Source organism: Dromaius novaehollandiae, chromosome 1, assembly GCF_036370855.1.
Source record: "Dromaius novaehollandiae isolate bDroNov1 chromosome 1, bDroNov1.hap1, whole genome shotgun sequence".
Lineage (NCBI taxonomy): Eukaryota > Metazoa > Chordata > Aves > Casuariiformes > Dromaiidae > Dromaius > Dromaius novaehollandiae.
In genome coordinates, this window is record NC_088098.1 from 88,320,959 (window position 1) to 88,342,961 (window position 22,003).

The window sequence follows — 22,003 nt, forward strand, 5'->3', positions numbered from 1 at the left end:
TGATATGCAATTATGTAATTAGGCTGTGCTAATTGTACATAGCACCTTTATTTAATTCAGCTCAAAGGTCAAATGGTGTTCACAGAATAAGCCAGGGTTGTGAAGTGAATGAATCTCCTGGTTGTCTAGCATGTTTGGTTCTTGTTGTGCAGTTCAAAAGATACTAAGTTTAACAGGGAGATGAAAGAGCTAGCAAGGAGATGTTTTATTGATTTCTGACAATTTCTGACTTTTTTTTCAACACAGCAAAGTTTTGGTTCCATTCCTACTTCCGTCAGGGCTTTTTGGCGAAAAGCTGAGAAAGACGCTTAAAAATTGTTGCAAGTGATCTTTAATTGGGTCCCCTGTGCTCCCTGGATGCCCATCTTACAGCATCTGAGCTGTTAAAAGAATCACTGCTAAGTTTGCATGCTTGGCATGAGTGAGGAATGAGGACTCGCCTGGAAATCTGGGATGCTCTGACTTGAGGTTTTTTGCCAGTGAATTACTGTGGCCTTCAGCAAAACTTTCAGTTTCTCCTCTTCTTTTTATATGTGTAATTCTAACATGTTGCCTCTTAGAGGGGAGATAAAGAGATAATTTGTTGAATATTAGTGGCGGCAATTTTGGTAATGCTTTTAGAAGTGTGACAAGAAGAGAGGTGAATGAAAAGGAGTTGTATATTCATCATGGTCTTTGGCTGATGCTCAAGAGACTGCTAGATGAATGTTGAGAAGTAGCAGATTGTTTTATAAGCAGCACAAGTAATGGTTTCCTATGGATTTTTGACCTACATCCCCTCACACCATCCTCTGCTTCTCTTCTTTTACCTTCTGCTTATTTGATTGCATGAATTACAATGTGTTGTGTACCTGGTTTAGAGCTACCTGCACGTTAGCTGCTGTCCCTAGGAATGAAAAAGGAGCTGGATCATAACTACGCTTTTCTCAGTAGGGGTACTAATTTGGGTCTGTCTTCCTTATCTAGCCTTTGATTTTTCACAAAACGTAGAGCTCTCCAATATAATCTCATTCTTCTGACTCTATGAAATCAGGTTTGACAGCAGATTCAAATGCTACTGCAGATGTATGTGATGAATGACAGATGTACGGACAGCAAGATTGTGTAAGACTTATTTCGTTAGGAAATCAGCCTAAAAATAGTAAGTATCCCTTTACCTGAATTCTCTTTGGGTGTGCTTAGTGAGAAAAGAGCTGGACAGCAGAAAAAATATTTAATCACGTAAAAGTCTTTTCATACTGCACAGAATCACAGAATTGTTGGGGTTGGAAGGGACCTCTGGAGATCATCTAGTCCAACCCCCCTGCTCACACAGGGTCATCTACAGCAAGTTGCCCATGCACCTGTCCAGATGACTTTTGAATACCTCCAAGGATGGAGACTCCACAGCCTCTCTGGATAACCCGTTCCAGTGCTTAATCACCCTCACAGTAAAGAAGTTTTTCCTCATGTTCAGATGGAACTTCCTGTGTTTCAGTTGGTGTCTGTTGTCTCTCATCCTATTGCTGGGCACCACTGAAAAAGAGTCTGGCCCCATTCTCTTTACACCCTCCCTACAGATACTTGCACATATTGATAAGATCCCCCCTCAGTCTTCTGTTCTCCAGGCTAAAGAGGCCCAGCTTTCTCAGCCTTCCCTCGTAGGAGAGATGCTCCAGTCCCTTCATCATCTTAGTAGCCCTCTGCTGGACTCCCTCCAGTAGTGCCATGTCTCTCTCTTGTACTAGGGAGGCCAGAACTGGACACAGTACTCCAGATGTGGCCTCACCAGGGCTGAGGAGAGGGGGAGGATCCCCTCCTTCAACCTGCTGGCAACACTCTTCCTAATGCACCCCAGGATACCATAGGCCTTCTTGGCCACAAGGGCACATTGCTGTCTCATGATCGACTTGTCGTCGACCAGGCCCCCCAGGTCCTTCTCTGCAGGGCTGCTTTCCAGCAGGTCAGCCCCCAGCCTGTGGTGATGCATGAGGTTATTCCTCCCTAGGTGCAGGACCCTGCACTTGCCTTTATTGAACTTTGTGAGGTTCCTCTCTGCCCATCTCTCCAGCCTGTTGAGGTCCCTCTGAATGGCAGCCTAGCCCTCTGGTGTATCAGCCACTCCTCCCAGTTTTGTATCACCAGCAAGCTTGCTGAGGGTGCACTCTATCCCATCATCCAAGTCATTGATGAATAAATTGAACAGGATTGGCCCCAGTATTGACCCCTGGGGGACACCACTAGCTACCAGCCTCCAACCAGACTTTGTGCCACTGATCACAGCCCTCTGAGCTCTGCTATTCAGCCAGTTCTCAGTCCATCTCACTGACTGCTCATCTAGCCCACACTTCCTGAGCTTGCCTAGGAGGATGTTACGGGAGACAGTGTCGAAAGCCTTGCTGAAGTCAAGGGAGACAACATCCACTGCTCTCCCCTCATCTACCCAGGCAGTCATTCCACCATAGAAGGCTATCAGGTTGGTGAAGCATGATTTCCCCTTTGTGAATCCATGTTGACTACCCTGATCACCTTCTGATCCTTCATATTTTTGGAAGTGGTGTCCAGGATGAGCCGTTCCATCACCTCTCCAGGGATGGAGGCGAGGCTGACTGGCCTGGAGTTCCCTGGGTCTTCTTTATTGCCCTTTTTGAAGACTGGAGTGACATTTGCTTTCTTCCAGCCCTCAGGCACCTCTCTTCATCACCATGACCTTTCAAAACTGATTGAGCGTGGCCTAGCAAGGACATCAGCCACCTGCTTCAGCACCTGTGGGTGCATCCCATCAGGGCCTATGGACTTCGGATTCCAAATTTTCTTAAGTGATCTCTAACCCAATCCTTCTCCACCAAGGGTGGGTCTTCCTTTCTCCAGACTTTCTCCCTGGTCCCCAGGGCCTCAGATTTCTGAGGGCTGGTCTTAACAGTAAAGGCTGAAACAAAGAAGGCATGCAGTATCTCTTCCTTTTCTCTGTTTTTTGTCACCAGGCGCCCTTCTGCCTTTCAGCAGTGGGCCCATGTTTTCTGTAGTCTTTTGTTGCTGATGTATTTAAAGAAGATTTACTTGCTGTCCCTGATATCCCTTGCCAGATTAAACTCCAAATGGGCCTTGGCCTTCCTAGTCACATCTCTGCACACTCAGATGACATCCCTATATTCCTCCCAAATGGCCTGTTCCTTCTTCCATCTTCTGTACACTTCCTTCTTCCATTTGGGTTTTGCCAGGAGCTCCTTGTTCATCAATGCAGGTCTCCAGCCCCCTTTGCTTGACTTTTTCCTCATTGAGATGCACCATTCTTGAACTCGGAGGAAGTGATCCTTGAATATCGATCAGCTTTCTTGGACCCCCTCTTCCTTCTAGGGCGCTATCCCATGGGATTCTTCCAAGCAGGTCCCTGAAGAGACTGAAGTCTGCTCTGCTGAAGTCTGGGGTTGTGCTTTTTGCCCTGCTCGCTCCTTGCAGGATCCTGAACTCCACCATCTCATGGTTACTGCAGCCAAGGTTGCCCCTAACCTGAAGGCCTTGGTTAGGCCCCTGAAGGGCCCTAGCCAGCCCTTCCTTGTTTGTAAGTGCGAGGTCCATCAGAGCACCTCACCTTATTGGCTTCTCTGTCAGTTGTACCAGGAAGTTGTTATCGATGCTCTCCAGGAGCCTCCTCGATTGCTTGTGCCTTGCTGTGTTGTCTCTCCAGCAGGTATCAGGGAGGTTAAAGTCCCTCATGAGAACCAGGGCCTGTGAATGTGAGGCTACTTCCAGCTGTCTGTAGAAGGCCTTATCTACTTCCTCTTCCTGATCAGGTGGCCTGTAGCAAACACCTACAACAGTGTTACCCGTGTTAGACTGGCTCTTAATCTGTACCCATAAGCTCTTGACGTGCTCATTGTCCACCCCTAGGCAGAGCTGCATGCATTCCAGTTGTTCTCTCACATAAAGGGCGACTCCCTCTCCTTGCCTTCCTTACTTGTTCTTCATAAAGAGTGTGTAAAGATCCATTGCAGCATTCCAGTCACATGTGCTATCCCACCGCATCTCTGTAATCACAATGAGATCATAGCCCTGCAACTGCACACAGATCTCAGTTCCTCCTGTTTATTCCCCATGCTGCATGCATTTGTGTACCAGCTCTTCAGCCAGGTATCAAAGCGTGACGATTTTCCAGAAGGGGGGTGCAAGAGGTTTCTCCATAGTCTTGTCTTGTAGGTACTTCCTTAGCTGTATGCAATTGCTTGAGGTAGCCCCACTTGAGCCCTGGTTTGCTGACTGCATGGTCTCTGTAACTCTCCCCTTCCCTGTCTTTCCTAGTTTAAACACAGCTCCTGTTTTCATAGTTACTATATGTATAACTTTCATTGCTAATCTTATTTATTTCTTGTAATTGCAGTGTTTCTGATCTAACCAATTTGTCCGCCACCTTCTGGGACTTCTCAGCATCTAAAAACAAAGTGAAATGATTTTCTTTCTGCTGATGCTACTTTTTTTTTTTTTTTTTTTTTGCGTGTTCATGGTCAAACTTACTCATACTTCTAGTTTTTTAGGACATCTGTTTTTAGTAATGTATATATCTATTGAATTAAGATTTTTCACTGTATTTTGTAGCTCACTGCTCCTGGCTTCGATCACAATAAAAATGGAGCACCATAGTTATGAAGCTATTTTTTTTTCCTCAGTATTTAAGATAACACTCTCTGCATATATATACTTTGTTTTCTTAAGTGGTTTTGTTGCCAACTCTTGAAATACTCTGGATTCTCAAATGTAATTCAGCATATTGAAACCATAGCTATGTTGTCTTTAAACTAGTTTTGCTGTACTTTTATTATGATGCCCGTCTTATCTTTATTGAATGGGTGTAATCTGCATAAAGTAAGAATGGACATTTTTGATCAAGACATAGGACTTCCTGTTAATAAACTAATTTTCATGCATATAGCAGATTGAAAATTGTTATTAGCACTTTGTCCGGTACTTGCAAGTTAGGAATAGCTCTGCGCAGATTTGTGTCCCAACATACTAGCAGGAATGAGCTTATTATGGAAAGGTATACCTTTAGTTGATTGTCATTTTACATTTGGAAGTCTTTAATTTATGCCTGTGAGAAGCATTGTAGCTTCGTGTATTCATTTTGCTCAGACAGGAGGAGGAGAATACAACTGGTTCATAGTGTGGCAGCCACAGCATTTCAGCTGCGTGTCCTGGATAGTTTGCTTTGGTTGGTAACTGTTAAAATACCTTATTGATGAGGGCTACAAGTTTGCATATTTGAGGATATTTAAAAAATTCATCAGCTTATTCAAGCATGATTCTCGACCATTCTTGCATTATTGGAAGCACATTAAAAATTCAAGGAAGTCTTCATTACTAAAGATACCTATTTGAAAAGAACTTGTCTTTGAACAAAGAGCTAGCACATTTACCATGTATAAAACTCAAATACAAATAAAATCAAGGAAATAGTTCCTTTCTGTGATATAAACAGTCAAAAAAAAAAAAAAAAAAGGGGCAAAACCCCAAGTAAATTACTTTGCTTTAGAATTGGGTAGATCAAGAGGCACCATTAAGTTTGGTCCTTGTTGCTATTTTCATTTTGTATTTTATATGCAATTTATTGGTGTACTACAGATATTTTGGTAGTGAAAACAGTGAGTGATAGCTGGATGGAAAAAGAGCTCTCATGTATTAAATTATACAAGATCTAAGGCACAGTGTATACTTTGCTTTTCAGTCAAGGTCTCCATAACTGCAAGAATGTCCTTTTAAATATAGTAAAAATTCTAATAATCGTTAGTCGTCTATGTGTAATTTCTACTGTAGTCCTTTCTATGTTTCCCATAGCAACTTCATAGAATATGCCCGTTATGTTCTTTAGCATAGAGTCTACCTGATGGTGTTAAAATTTTGATTGTCACATCTTGTAATTATTGATTTTCATAATGTCATTGTTAGGCGATGTGAATCAGTAGTCTCCTAAGATATGTTCCATTTAGACATGGACTGATATGGGTACATCTCCAGATGTAATACTGCAATACCTGAGATTTGCGACAGTTAACTGTGACTCAGTTTGCACTGAGATTTGGGTTCTTTATTTGCATTACAGGCATCTGTCCTTATTTTCTGCTTTGTTACCCGAGGACTAGAAGGTGTGTAATACATCAATTTTTGAAAGGATTCAAGGGGAGATCAAAGAACTGCAGACTGCTGTGCTGGATGAATGAACTGGGCAAACTAATAGAAACTAGAATAGAGACTAGAATTGGTAGATGCACAGATACAAACGATTTCTTGATATATCTTTTTTTTTAAACATCATCATAATGCACAAACCTATGGAAGTACTTTGAAAGATTCAAGAGGCATGTGAACAAGCAAGATCTGATGGTCGCATACAATGATTTCCCAGAAATGTTTGGTGAAGTTCATTGCTAACAGCTGTTGAACTAGGCAACCTTGGGATGTGGTGTTACATCCCCATCTTTGCCTGGAAAAATTGGTTAGAAGGCAGGAAATGGAGAGTGTAAATAAATTGTGCTGGATGCCATGGAGGAATTGCACTGGAATTACATGCTGTAAAATATATGAAGAAATTATTTCGGGGAAAATGGATGAGTGTGGTATGGTGGAATTTGCTGCTGATGTGGAGATTCAGAGTAGAAAATTGAGGCTTGGGTGAAGAATTGCAGTAAGAACTTATGGGGCTGAGTGGGTGATTTCCTTTGTCCCTTTCTTGTTTCTCAAAGAAATGTGAAATGATGCATATTGGGGCTAGGAGAGGGAGAAATCTTAACTTCACTCTTAAAGTGGTAAGGTGCGAGGTGGCTGTTACCACTTGGGAATGAGGTTTTGTGATTATAATAGTTCATTGGAAAGGTCATCTTAGTGCTCAGTAGCAGACAAAAAGCAAATTAAATATTCAGTATTTTAGGAAGGGAGAACAACACAGGCAAAATCTTTATGCTACTATATGAAGTTAAGGTACTCCTGCATCTTGCATACGGTGTGCAGTTCTATTGAATTAACCTCTTGGTTTCAAAAAGGATGTGGCAAAAGTGGAAGAAATACAGAATAGGCTGGTGAAGATGATCAGACTGACACCTGAAAAGACAAGACTTTGATAGTGAAGAAAGGAGCAGCTTTCTGCCATTTGATGTGCAGTTCTGTTCGTTTACAGAGATGATCTGGGAAGTTCCTGTTTCTCTGAACACAGGATGAGTCAAACCAGTGACTCCATCAGTTTCTTTTGAAATGGTAAAAACACACGAGTTTGAAAATACTGATTCACCACATTAAAGAAAAAAAAGTTTTGGCTTTCTTATACAGATTTGAGCAGTCAGTTCACTGCCATAAGGTCTCCAAGTTTAGACTGTTTACTTCTACTTCTGTTCAGTTCTCACAAATTGGAAATATTTGCCCTTTCTTAGTTCCATCAGACATCTTAGTCTTTTGTGCATACAAAAAAAGGACAGATTTTTCCATTTGTATTAATTTGATACACATTTTTCGTCTTTAGCAATGGATTTGTTAATAAATTCATCAAGAAAATGAAGAAAACCTAGCTTCCTGTGTGTATTTAGACCATGTCCCCAGCAAACTTTTTCACTGGCACTGTTTAGATATAAATGACAGAGGCAAAGACTTAGCTATATCTGAAATAATTTCTCTTTAGGTAGAGATTTGTAGCTTCCAGAAGAATAAAATAATATGTAAGATTTTCCTAAGTTTCTGCAAAAATCTAAGTGGCTATATAAGGAAAAGATCATTCCTTAACCTCCAAAAAGCATTATCTGCAGACAAGAGGAAAGCCGTTACCAATTTTTAATCTGCCAGTTGAGCAGTAATCTTGTCTGGCAAGTCGTTGGTTAATTTAAAAACAGAATTTGAAGGTGATTTATATGATCATATCCTTAAGCAGAATAGTTTCCTTTGAAAACAAAAGCTACTTGCTATCTCGCTGTCTGTTACGCACATTTGCAATGAATGACAAGAAAAGGATACTTTCCCCATTTCTAGGGCACAGCCATTCTTGGCAGTTTGCCCAGAAACTTACTTTTGCTTACTGCACAGGACCCTGATTTTCTGTTTGCTAGCTTGTCTGCCCTTTTGGGAGGAGCTGAAAGGGGTTTTTAGAAACAATAATTCAAACTGCTGTTGCTGCAGTGAGTGGAACTTAGAAAAATCTTTCTTCTTAATCACTGTATGTTAGGATCAGCGTCTCCTTTTACTGCTATAGCCATGATTTTGTTTGAAAGACCTCGCTACCACTCCCCCATCATAAAAACCTGATTTCCCAGCAATCACAGAGGATCAGTTCTGAAGCATCTAGATACAGTGTTCCTACAAGAGCAATTTCATTTCACTCTATCACAGCAGACTCCAGATCCGTCTTTTTCTAGAATTATCAAGCTGTACATGCATCTTGCTGACTTGTATTTTTGGCGCATCCCGTAATAAACATTCTCCAAACAGATACTCAGTGGACCTATTTCACATAAGTCATTTTTCTGTCAAAAGCAAGATCTGTAATCTGGAATTAATAGAATGAGTAAGAAGTCCATTGGTAAAAAGGATTGTGCTGTGATGGAAAAATAGCAAGTTCTTCATCTGATATGCTGTCAAATTCCAAGCACCCACTTGGCAAACTGTTTTTGGGTAGGCACTTCAGCCATGGAAATCTCTGCCCTGCCTTTTTCACATTTACTGATTTGTGTTTGGATCAAATAATTATTTTCACATTATTAAGCTTAAGTTGGCTTTATAATGGCTTCATTAAGGTGTTTGTTTTTTTCCCCCAAGTATTCTCACCTTCTTTCTATTATCGTTAGTGCTGAGGTTGCAGTCAGTGCCTGAGACTTCACTTGCCTCTTAAAGTTTGTAATTTTTCTTTCTACCTGCAACTGTAATTCAGCATTTCTTATTTTCACTGTGAGTAGCTGTCTGTCATAACCATAGAAATAATCTCGCTTTTCAGATCAGGAATTCATCTTGTTCATACTTCCTGAGTCGAAGTGATATCCTCTGCTAGATTTTTACCTGGCAGAGTATCTTCTTCTTTTGAATGTCTACATGTACAACTGTTCACAATAGTATAGATATTATATCTACAGTATATCCTGCTACTACTTCCAGCAGTAACAGAAGTCGCCTGTTGTTATGAGCTCTCTTGGCATATCACCCTTACAAAGCATAATATTGTATGCAAGAGCTGTTGCCTTTCTCACTTGCATGTAATGGGCAGTTATCTGCTAACATGATATCCTAAAGTCTTGCTCACTTTGTGGTAGAGGAGAGTCATGAATTGTGTGCTGGAATTGATAGTCAGTACTCATCTACAAAAGTCATTTGGCTTGTTACTATAATAACGTGATTGCTTTGCACCCTGTTTTCCTTTGAAGTGGGGGATAGGGAGAATGTTCTTGTTTATGAAAGTAGCTTAGTTTCCTCAAAGTGTAATTTCCTAGCTCAGAACCTTAGGAGATGGAGTCAACTCTGTTTCTTGTATTTGACGGAGTTTCTGGTCTTGGTAGCATTTTTTTAAGTTACTTCTGCATTAATTCATGAATCTGGTGAAATCAATTCCTTTGTTTTCTGTCTTCTCCAGATTTTATCTTAGGACCTTATTGATACGAAAACTTCCTGTGTAGTGGTGTATATTGTTTCAGCCCTTTGAAATTTCCATCATTTTTTCGGATTTTCTGTGGCCCAAGTATTATATAACTAAATCTGCACCTTCTTGACTCCCTGCTCTGCCATAGCATAGCAAACTGAACATTGAAATAATCTATGATTAATGTTCTGTCATGAGAACATAATTTATTGTTCTTAATTCTTTTGGGCTGAGCTAACTTCTGATCTATAATGGTGTTTGCATACACTTTGTCTGAGACTTTTAAGAAGCCAAAATGTCAGTTGTCATTTGGTTCTCCTCATGAAATATTTTACTGATGCATTCAAAAAACTCAGAAGCTCTATTTCCCTATGCAGAAGCAGATTGATTAGATTTGCTGTATCATGCTGTTCATCTTGCTGTTTAGGTCTCCATCTGTTTATTACACTCAGATGTAGCTCACCGGTGAGTAATTTTTTAGGTTCATCCTGTAGTGCCTTTTAAAAGTACAGGTCTGTTTTTCCAGGGTAGCATTTGTAGGACTCAAAGGTGGACCTGCATGCTGGAGTTTAGAGGGGAATGCCCCAGGAAGACCTCGACTGTCCCATCCTTAGTGGATAAAGGCTTAAGTAGATCGGTTTGATCTCTTAGCTGTCCTTGCTTTGAGCAGGAGGTTGGATTAGAGACCTCCTGAAGCCCTTTCTGACAGAAGGATGCAGTGGTTCTTGATTCTATGCTCTTAAGTTAATAAACAGTTTTATATAAAACTACAGCAAAGCTCAGTTACTTGTAGGTTAAGTCTGGATAACATTAGTAAGAGCTCTCTGAGGAAGTTCTGTACTAATTGTGATCAGGATTTTACTACTTTTGTCATGCTGTGGTTTTTTATCTGTCAAAAGAGGATACTTGTACTCCACAGTCCTCCTCTTCAGGTTCTCATGGCTATTAATTGGTCAACTGATGAATGCTTTGCAAACACTAAGGAAGTTGTGAATGCTAATGAAGTGGCTCTTCTCTCTTCTTTTAGTATAATACTTGCATGCTCTTTTTCTTACATTTTAGGTTCATGACACAGAAGAAAATTTTACAGTATTATTGCCTAATGAGGTGTCAGAATCTTTCTGCATAGCTACCAAAAGCAACATGTGGGCTGACTTTGAGAGGCACGCAGTATGAGTGGGAATCAGGGGATCTCAGAGGGACGCCTGTGGCTAGGTTGATGCAAGTTTAACACAGGACCACTTCCTACCTTCCGGGCCTGTGTGTGTACTTTGGCTGTGTTTCAAATCGTCATCTGGGCATGAGTTCTAACTCCTTCCAAACTTTCCATACCTCAGTTTACATTCCAAGGAATTATGACTGTGCGAGATGGACAGGGACCTCTTGCTGGTTGTGTGGAGACAGGGACTTTGTGTGTTGCATGTCTCAGCAGGCAACTTAGGTGCGGTTTGAAAGATTTGGGATGACCATCTCCTGGCTCCTACTAAATCCTGAACTCAGTAAGAGAAGAGGGCTGCTGTCTCACTTTTATGCAAGGTAGTGCTAAGAAGGTAACAGACTGCATTTGACCTTTTAGCCGGCATCTGCTTGTTTCTTCATAGTTTCTATGAGTACTATGACTCTCTGACTAAAATAAGAAAACTACAATCCTGCAAACCACAGTGAAAAGTTTACTTGCCCTGATGTAATTATATTTCTTAAAGGGTTAATCTAGGTCTGTGAAATTACATTTGCATAGTTTCTCCTTGCGGGGAGCATTTCTCAGACTTATGGAGATCTTTCTCATGATTTGAGTTCCATACACTTTCTGGAGGTTTTTTTATATTAACAATATTTTAATACCATTTTCTAAGACAGAATAAGAAAATAAAATATGCATAATATTATGGATACAGCTACATGACTTTTGTTTTTGAATTCTTGTTTGGAATATGTTTGTTCCTAACTGTTCCTTGTGCCTTGGAGCAGAGTTTTTTAGAACTGAATTTCTTCCTGCTACTAACTTTGATCTGTTAAGGTAACTAGGTGTACTTGATTTTTAAAGGGCAGTTGTGCACTTACAGCATGGCACACCCTGCAATTTGATCACTGCTGAATTTCAACCATATGCAAACAATCAAGGAATTTAAAAAGCTTTATCAATGCATAAAAGGTCAGCTTAAAGGCTGAAGTGTACAAGTAATCCTAGTGGGACAACAGGACCTTTTGCTTTTCAGAAATACTTTGTTTACTGTGGGATGGAAACATCTGTTAGATAGAACCGGGAGTATTTTGTGGAACAAATAGTACATGAACCTTAGGGTGTGAATGAATTTTCTAGTGCTTTGTTACACCTTTTAAAGAAGGAAGCTTTCAGGATTTCTCCTGGTAGAGGCTGTTCCACAGTATATCTTGGTCAAGTAGGGGTTGCTAATAAACAATTTATTCTGTCTTTCGCAACTCTGCTTAGCCATATTTTAATGCACCAGTATATATAAAACCCTTTTATTTTTAAGGGAGTAGTAGATTTTTTTTCTTTCAGTTAGCTTTTTTTTTTAGCTTTTTCTTTCAGTTAGCTTTTTTTCTTTCAGTTAGTTTTTCAGTTCAGTTAGCACCTCAGACTTTAGCCAGTGTTTTTAACTGATACTTCTGCTTAAATGTCTATGTATCTATTGAAGTTAAAAAAAAAAAAAAACTTGCCTAAACTTCAGAAATGCAGAGCATCCTACAACACAAGTCAAATAGACTTGATGTTGTTATCAACTTTATTCATGCTATATAATCTGACTCCTGTAACATATAGAAATAGTGGGATAGCAATTATCAGTATGCTGGAATGAACATGAGAGACGAAGCCTTAAATAAGGAATAAAATGTTGTATTTGTACAATTCCGTTTAGTAAGATAAATAATTAAATCTTACTTTTTCTGTCTCTTAGATGATGAAGCATGCCTGGAACAATTATAGGCAATATGGATGGGGACATAATGAGCTCAAACCAATTGCCAGGAAAGGACATTCCACCAACATATTTGGTAGGTTATATGTTCTATTTTTCAGTATTTCTGTCTGTATCCTCCCTGAAAATCTGTACAAGCTTCATAGTAAATTCTGTTCTAATAAAAATATTTTGAAATGTGAACCAAAGAAGTGCATCAATTATTTCAGTGATAAATCAGTGAATTACTTAACTATCTTTTGTAGAAAGTATGTTCTTAATGTTGTGAAACCTAAGCTGGGTCTATGTGCACACTATTACTTTGATATCTATCTATATAGATATATATAACAGAATATGGTGGTAATATTTAGGGATGCAATGAGTTAAAAAAAAAAAGACCTCTCTAAATATTCGTGTTTAATCCCTTGCAAATATGATAGAAGGGAAAATGTGCGTGCAAGATGCCAAAAAGCTGCTAGTAACAAGATCAATTTTGATGTAAGTTGCTTTAAAAAAAATCTGGATAAGGCAAAGTGGTATTGTTACTTGATGTGTTAATTGAGGATCCTGAATACATACACTTGAAGGAAAGAAAAAAAGTTCAAAATCTAGAGTTTTGAGGGTGGGGGAAGGTTTCAAAGAAATTCAAGGGAAGGGGTGAGAATGTTTGAGCAATGGGATGTGAATATGACTGTTACAAATGACTTTTGAATAGTACAGAACATGAGGAAAGTAAAGATCTAGAAAGACAGAGTAAATAGCCCATGTTGTATACATGTGATCAGACTAGAAAATCAAATAGGCTTTTCTTCCTTAAAATCTGGGTGTTGTGGAGCTGTACTGCTTTTTGGTATAGTTGGCAATGTAGATGCGTTAGGATAGAGTGAGTAGAACTGTGGTTGGCATGTGGCATTGTACTGTACATGCTACTTGAACCAGAAAAGAATCTATTTTTTTTGCCCCAGTTCTGTAAGACTGACAGTTTGAATAACTGGTTGTAACTGTTGAAGACTCAGCCCTGAAGGTTCCTTATGGTCATCCTCTGACATAACAAAACACTTAATGTGAATCACTAACATCAAAGTTAAGCCTGGATTGATCCTGAATGCGCAGCACCTCAGAAGACTTGGCCATAAAGTGCATGCATTTTTTGAAACACACGCAGCAAAGCTGCCCTATGACTGTGTGGGGTTTTTTGGTTTTGTTTTTAATTCTCTTCTGGTTTTCATACTGGGTTCATCATCCCTGTGGTATCTGAGGAAGGTACAAATTTGTCATAACCACTTTTTCCTTCAAGAATGAGTGTGATTTTACTGTGTATACCTTAAGTATGTTAGTATTGATTATAAAAATCTTCATTTCAAGCAAACAATATTACTTGTATCTTTTCAGGTAGTTGGCTAATGACCTTGTGTGAGATTGACTGTCATTGTAATTGGTATTTACTTTATTTGTTTTGCTTTAAATCTTCAGTTTGCTTCATGTGGATTACAAAAATAGAGATTAAGACTGCGCAAATGTCTTTTTTTCTACTAGGTGGTTGAACCTAGAATGAGTTATTTTGATTCAAATCAAAATGTTATCTTTTTGTTTTCATGTTTAGAGAAAAAGTAAACTTTTAGAGAAAACTCATTCCAAAAGAAGAGTTGGAGCACTTGTTTCAAAAGTATCATAATAATTAGAGGATTTTTGATTTTTTTTTTTTGCTCTGTCACTTCCCCTACTCCCCTTAAATTTTATCTTGAAACCATTCTCATATCCTACCAAATCAACAAGTGCGCACCCAAACTCTGTTTTTCAGCAAATAATTTATTGCATGATGAGCATCAACCGTAAAAATACCTGTTGGAACGTGAGATAGAGGGGAGAACTTAAACCAGGCACACTGCTCCTTCCCCTGCTGCCAGTGAAGGAGTGAGATCCTGTAAGAAGAATGAAAATTTCTGTAATACTTTTAAAAGAAAATGATCTCCTATAGGGCATGGATACCTATTTAAATTTGTAAGAGAGTAATTTCAGCTTCCGTACTACCCTGTCTGCAACAAGCACTGCACCTTTACTGCAAATAAACCCTTTGGAGTCTGGCATTATGATTGCTTTTGTTCCTGCCTTTTATTTTATGATTGCTTTTGTTCTAGGAATTGGTTCGTTACTCTTTAGTATGGTGTGAAAGATGGTATTTGTTCTACTTCTCTGTGTTCCCTAATAAAGAGAATTAATGGGTCAGGTGGAGTCATCCAGGTGGGAAGAGGAGCAAGTTAGCATGCTCAAGAGAAAGAGGCATCCAGAATGGAGGAGGAATTGGAAGAGTAAAATACAAGAGTGTGAAGGATGCTGCCAGCACTGAGCCTTGTGCAAGGAAAAAGTGTGAGATGGCATGGCAAGGAAGAACAGGGAGCAACAGGCTTTTGCTGTGACAGACAGGAAGGCATTTCTTAGATTTCTGAAGGGTACTGTGTAGTTTGCAGCCTGGAAAGCCTCCAAGTTACTGGACTGAAATGAGACTTAGAGGAGATGACCTACCAACAAAAAATATGGAGAAGTGTTTGTTTATAAATACTTTTGTTTCTAGTCTGTCTTATGTTCACTTTACGTAGTAGCTTTTTGGGGAAAGTAAAATTCATTCTAGTATCCAGAGTTTTAAAAGCCTTTGGCGGGGATGCTTGTTACACAGAGAACTGGATCTCCCTCAAAAGCTCTGACCGACTCACATCCCCATTACACATGGAAATGTGCAAATAGTGCACCATTAATAGTAGTGTTTCTGGCAAGTTTAGGAGTTAATAAACTCCCAAAGGCTTTAATTTTTAGATAGGTGTATTTTGGGAGAGTGTTGGGGAACAGTACAAAGTATAAGCGACATGTATGACTTCTTCCCAGTACTGGTCAGATTGATGTCCCTGCTTTTGTTAATCAAAGAGAGGCTTTTTGAATCAGTTAGGTTGAGAAAGTGCTGGAGCAGGGACATGTAAAATGCCTGGTATAATAGTCTCTTAATCTGAGTTAGTGACATTTGCATACTATAAAACACTAATTGTAGTAAAATCTAGGGAAAATTTCAACACTAGACTTCAGCAATTTTTAAAACGCTTGCAAATTGCTTTAAAATACTTGTTGCTTAATTTAGAAGAAGGGGAGAAAATGAGAAAAAAAATTATATAGTTTCATCCCCCAAGGTAAAGATCTAGACTTTTCGGTCTGTTCCTTTTGAACACCAATACACCTATACTTGTACATTATGTAGTGGAAAAATTGCTGTTGTGCCCACCCCTTTTTCTAGACTTTGATTTGATTTGAGACTTGTATTCTGGATTCTGTACAAATCAAAAAATGGAAGAGACTTTCGGGGTTGCTTCTGGTTTCTGCTTCAGATGTTGCTACATTATATAATCCCTTCCCTTGCCATTCCTGCTGTGGGGTTTTGAAATAGCCTTCCAAGTGTAACATTTATAAAACTGCTGCCAGTTTAAATTAATTCTCTCTCTCTCTGTTTCTTTCTTTCTTTCTTTCTTTCTCTCTCTCTCTCTCTCTCTCTCTCACACACACACTCACACTCACTCACACTTGTTCTCATATAAATATGGTCCTGCATTCTAAATACTTTCTTTTCCTCTGTGCTGTTAAGCGATCTATTAATTATTAATCAACAGGAGTCATACCGCCTTTCAGTTTTGGATTTGCTTGATTGAAACAAGCCATGTTTTTATTTCTCATATTCTTTGATAAGATAGGCTTTCCATTCCTGTGATCTTTCTAGTTTCTCTGTGCTGTTTTCCAGCTTAATTTATCCTCCTAGGAAATGGATGAGCAGAACTATTCCTAGATAATTCTTCACTACTACTTTACACATCGGCACTACTTGCATTTCTGTTAGAAACACCTCTTTTGAGGTATTCAGTGCGGGAGTTTATTTTTTCCGTAACTGCATGTCATCTGTAATTTGTGGCCTCCTTTTATCTTTATACTTGGGTCCTTTTTTACTTATCTTTTCTTTGAAATGTTGAACTTCGGTTTTATAGTGAAAATCTTTAATGTTCACCTGTGTGATCTTGTTGTCTTTGCTAAGCAATTCTCTTGCTTAGTTAGCCAAGAATAATTTTAGATTAGCCTTGGTCTGTAACCCAGACTCACAATGAAATGAGCATTTTCCTTTATATGTCAGGAAAACATTTTTCTAAAGTTTGTTTTAAATGTGCCCGATGCAGTGGTTTTTTAGTAATTTTCAATTACAGCTTTCATCTAGTCTCCCTGCCCTGTCTGCTTATTTCTAATATGTCTCCTAATGCATTTAGGTCTGGAAGAGTCTGGAGGACCTTCTACTTCTTCCATCTTGCTTGGGATGCTTATCCTTTGTAGTTTTAGCATTTCTGACTTAAAAAAAATTGCAGGTTTCCTCTGCATTCAAGTGTCTGATCATCTTGTTCCAGCAGCTCTACCAGCCTTTTTCCTTAGTGTTTGTCCTTTTAAAATCCAGACATTATCTTGTGCCATTTAATTTTTAGCCAAATCATGTTATGTTTGCTCTGTTCAAGGCTATTTTGTAGGAACAGCTTTTCCTTAATGTCCTCACTATTTACCAAGTCTAAAATAGAACGAACTGTTGTTGATTTGGTGGTGGTTTGTTTGTTTGGGGGGAGGGAGGAGAAGTGGTTGTTCTTGTACCAAGGGCTGTCTCGGCTGTATTGTTATTACTAGTACTTTACCAATTTCTATTACCAATTAGTGTGAGATTCAACAAGGAGAAGGTATTGCCGTTGACACTGCATCTTTTTGGATGCATGAATCTTCTGGAAACTAGGTTACAGATAATTCTCAAGTGAAGAAAACATGATTACATTTAGAAGGCAAATAAACTGTTAATCTTTCCTATCAGACTCCCATTACCCCTGCCAAGTAGTGTATATCTATATTTATGCCAAGAGGAAGATCAGTGTTCCCAGCACGGCAAGGTCTAGCAGGATTCAGGCTGGGGTAAGACAAGGGGAGAGAGGTGGCCTGCACTGCTTTCCTAAGTCTTAAAACTAAGTCCTTTAAAACTAAGGGAGAGTGGTAAACTTTGAAGCAAGGTCCTTTGTGCCTCGCTGACGCATGCTAGCAAGAACACTGATGGGCTGCCCCAGTCAGTAGCTTGACTTTTGTAACAAAACCTAGTGGGATTACTTTAATCTGCAGCTTTATTTGGAAACTCTTGCCTGTCTTTTACAGAAGGTGTCTGACTTGGTGATTCTAAATTGTAAAGCAGAGCCTGCTAAGAGCCTTGCCTGTCAAACTGTGTAGTCACTCTTTGGATAAAATCTTGAATAGTAGCTCTCCAACAGCTTGGCCAAGGCAGTAGTAGTATGGTGCTGTTTTGGGAAAGTATAACTGGGAACTCATGGGTTTTTAAAGATATTCATTTATAGATGATATATAATATGAACCATTTTAGCTTCAGACTTCTCCCCACACACCTTTTTGTGGTAGTGAAACAGAATTCTGTGTTCATGAAGCAGAGTAATAACTTGCTCCTGTTGTTTTTGAAAATTACCTGGTTTTGAGAGTGCTGCTGATCTCAAGATTTGTTGTATATTCGTGTTCTTTAAGATAAATTAAGGTATACAAAGGGGAGGAGAAAGTATAGCAGAGAGAGAAGGTGCAACTTCTCTTTCTAGTTTTAACTTTGATGTGCAACTCTAATGGTTGTAGCAGCTGAGGGTTTTTTTTTGAAAAAAAGGAAAGAAAAAAGAAAAAAGCAACTCTGGGCTGTTTAAGTTGCTGGAACTTCTTGATGATAGCTTCAAAGCGTTATTGCAGAAGTGGAGTTGTGTGGGGATCTAGGTCAGGTCCTCATTAGAATACTAAAGGGTGAAAAGAAAAGACTGCTGGAAAATGGAGTATGTAAGATGATGAGCAGGTATGACAAACAGCGAGGTTACTTTAGAAGGTTTCCAGGGTTTAGCTAAAACCAGAGTAGTTGATGGTATTGCCAGCTTCCCTTGCTGTAATCTAATCCAGCTGGGATCACTTTTGAGGATCAGAACAACCAAGTCTGACACATGCTCTTTAGAGACTGTTTGTCTCTACACCTGCTTGATGACCTCCTTTGTGAACAGCATCTTATGGAAATACCATTAAAATTAATCAGGCCAGATATGCTTTGGAGATTATGACTCTCCACTATGTGTATTTGTGACAGCCTTAAGTTCAGTATCTTATGAATTCATCATTGTAGCACAAGTTTGAAGATCCTTTATTGTGAGTTACATTTAGCAATCTGGTTTGTACTAATGGGTTTATATCAGTCTTCAACCTTTTTTTTTTTTTTTGAAACTGTTTATTGGAGAAGCTGATTGACTTTAAGAAAACAAAAAGATAAAACACAGCCTCGGGCAACTCAGAACATGGGCCTCTGCAAAAACTAGAATACACTGGCTTGCATCTTACCTGATGCTTTCTGAAATTACAGTTCTGAAATGTAATTTGTCTGTCTGTCTCTCGCTTCTTTTTTTTTTTTTTTTTTTTTTTTTTTTTGGTAACCTTAAACCACCTAAAATGAAATGAAGATGTGTCAGAGAAGGATTTTTCGAATGAACCCTTCTGTCCAATAATTTGGAGATTCTTAAAGGTTTGCAGGTCCTTTTTCCCAGATATTTGGAAAACAGTTCACCACTTTAAAAAAAGGTTTGTCAGGAGAAGTGAAACAAAGTAATGATACAAATAGTTGCACAATTACATAGCTCTCTGTACTACTAGCAGTACATTTCTAGACTTTGCATTCGGACACATTCTGTCTAGAGATGAGCTGCATTATGTGATGATCTGATATATGTATACATGCGTAAACAAACAGATATGTCTAGATATGTTTCTGATGATGAGAAAAGATCTCTCCTAAGGAATAATGGCATAGGTTTTCACTTGTCACAGACAAGTGCATACAGCCATGCCCATTCTTATGGACAGAGATTTAACAAGTCAACTATTACTTCATATTCTGTAGTGCTAGACCTGTCTCATGCATTTGCGGTGCATCCATGTCTCTCCTTTTCTTTTATCTTGCATGCCATGCAAATGGCCCATTTAATCTGGGATGCCTGTCAGCTGTGTTTTGGGGTGTTGTGCTCTAGGAGGACAAGAAGGGTGCCTATGAAGTCACATTGTGACTATGTTTGTATTACCTAGTGGAGACTGAAGGCTGCAATGCAGTGCTGTATTTCTTCCCTAACATATGACCACATACCGCCTTTCTGTTTTTTGTGAGAGATTTCAGTCTGGCATGTTCAGGGTCATAATTTACTGCTCCTTTACACATATGGAAAAAAGCCCTTTTGAGGTATTCTGGGTTAATAAGGAAGATGTCGAAGGGAAAAACTTAAGGTTTCAGCTGGGTTAACTAGTGAGTTAGTATTTTTAACTTGCCAACCTATTATTTGGTTTCCACCAACTTCCCACTCCTCCTGAGTGTGTCCTATTGCCTGGGCTGCCACACAGCCCATCTCACCCAGCACCACTGCTTAATCCGTGTGACCAAGCCAGCTGCCCACTATCAAAGAGAGTGTGCTGCTGCCTGCCGGGCTGAGCCGACTGCCCGCTGCAGCTGCAGCAGCCGCGTGGGGAGCTCTGGTCACAGATCTGGTGCTAAGCAGTGGAGAACTGACAGTGTATTTTGCTCCTGTGCAGAAAGTGGGCGTAGCAACGCTCCCAAGTCCCACAGAGCAAACGTGTACATCAGATTGCAAGGGCATGCAGCTGCTGTGAGATGAGCTGAGTCAGGCAGAGGAGTTTATTTTTCAGTTACTTTTGGCAAGTACAGTATAGCTTGGGAAATAATACTATTTCTTTGTCAGGTTTGTGATCTGGAAAACAAGTGGAATATTTCCTGCATATGCTACAAGATACTGTTTTTATAGATGTTTTTTAAATTACCCTGGAAAAATATTCATTAGTTTATTAGATTACTTTTGTCATCTTTTGTTGTAACAGTTACTGGGCTGGTTGAACTGCTCTGACGCTATTGCCTGCCATCATCTGAGTAGTTGTGAACTTCAGAAGTAAAAGGACATAACTGAACATAAAGGGTGTCAAGTTTTGTGGGGGTTTTTTGTTTGTTTATTTTGTTTTGGACTGCCAAATAACCAACACATTTGTAAATGTGATAAACACTGTACCTTTGATGGGAAGAAATTAGATGATATACTCCAAGGCAAAGATTCAGAGATGATCTTTTGAGAATATGATTAAAAGCTTCTGGTGTCTTGTTATCGTACATTCCTAATGAAGAGAAAGCCAAAGGAAACAACTCCTGCTCAGCCTCTTTTTCTGTGTCTGTGTTTTTGGCCTCTGAGTCCATGTAGAGGATAAACAAAAGGAAAAAAGGAGTGAGAGGTATATGTGTAAAACAAATCTGTTCTTGATTCCTCTCATCATTTTGGTGAAAGAAATACTTAGTGAACAGTGGTTTTATCTGAACTGTGTATCTGCAAATAACCTACCCATCATTGCCTTTTTTCCCTGGCAAATGAAAGGAAGAAGAAAATCCATCCATGCTAGCTAGTAAGGAAAGGTAATTTCATGATGCAAATTGTAGCTCAGTCTCTGTGTTTCAGGTTTTATTTGTTTTAAAAGTAAATGAAACTGGCTTTAGGACAGATGTATAGCTGGGCATATGCAGCTGTGTCCTCTGCAAAATCAATAACGAGTGACTATATGGAGAAAATTTTGAACATTATAGGTATATTGAATGTGTGGGTGTTCCCCCCCCCCCCCCCCCCCAGTAACATATTTTGGAAAGACAGCTATCATTAAGTACATAATTCCCAAGAACTGCTGACTAATGTGATAGTGTAAGAAAAGTTGCATCAGGTCAAACGAAAGATCAATATAGGATCATTACTGTCTCCAAAAATTGCCAAAAGCAGGTGCCTAGGGAAGAGAGAAAAGAACAGAACAAACATGTAGTAACTGAGTGTTTCTCAGAATACCCTTCAGGCTTACAAAAGGTTGTGCAGCATTGGTGCTTCTGGAGTCAGAGGCACTAAGGTTTATGTAATAACCTTCAGTGTATTTTTCCATGATTTTATCCAATCTGTTCTTGAGTGTTGACAGAGTCTGTAATACCCCCTTAAAAGAGGTTCCACAGCTTGATGTCTGTATTGTGTGGAGAGCAGTTCATTTTGTTTGTTTTGAACGGTCTTTCTGCTCCCTTTATTAGGTACCTAATTCTTGGAGGAGAACCTGAGAAAATATTCCTTATTTATCTTTTTCTTGTGAAAAGTCAGTTGTGTCTGTAGTATTTGAAAAATCTTGGTCTGTTAAGTCATTTCTCATATCTGTTTTTTCACACACATGGTTTTCACCTTTATCTTTTCCATTCTATTTCTTTGAGAAGACTGGAACTTTGTTCTGTTTTCTGTTTTGCTCACTGTTCTTTTCTGAATAATTGTATTTTGGGGCTTTTTTGACTGCTTATGGAGTCTAGAAACTCATTATGGGGTGGCTCTTCTACAGTTGCTCACAATTAGCCTTC

General features: G+C 39.2%; 1 protein-coding gene across 1 annotated transcript in view; it reads left to right on the top strand.

The window, feature by feature from the left end:
* MAN1A2 (mannosidase alpha class 1A member 2) overlaps positions 1-22,003 on the top strand; it is a 155,008-nt gene that overhangs the window by 38,259 nt on the left and 94,746 nt on the right. The window contains exon 3 of the mRNA XM_026104860.2: positions 12,496-12,592. Coding sequence (XP_025960645.1) covers positions 12,496-12,592 — 97 coding nt within the window. The remainder of the gene's footprint in view (positions 1-12,495; positions 12,593-22,003) is intronic.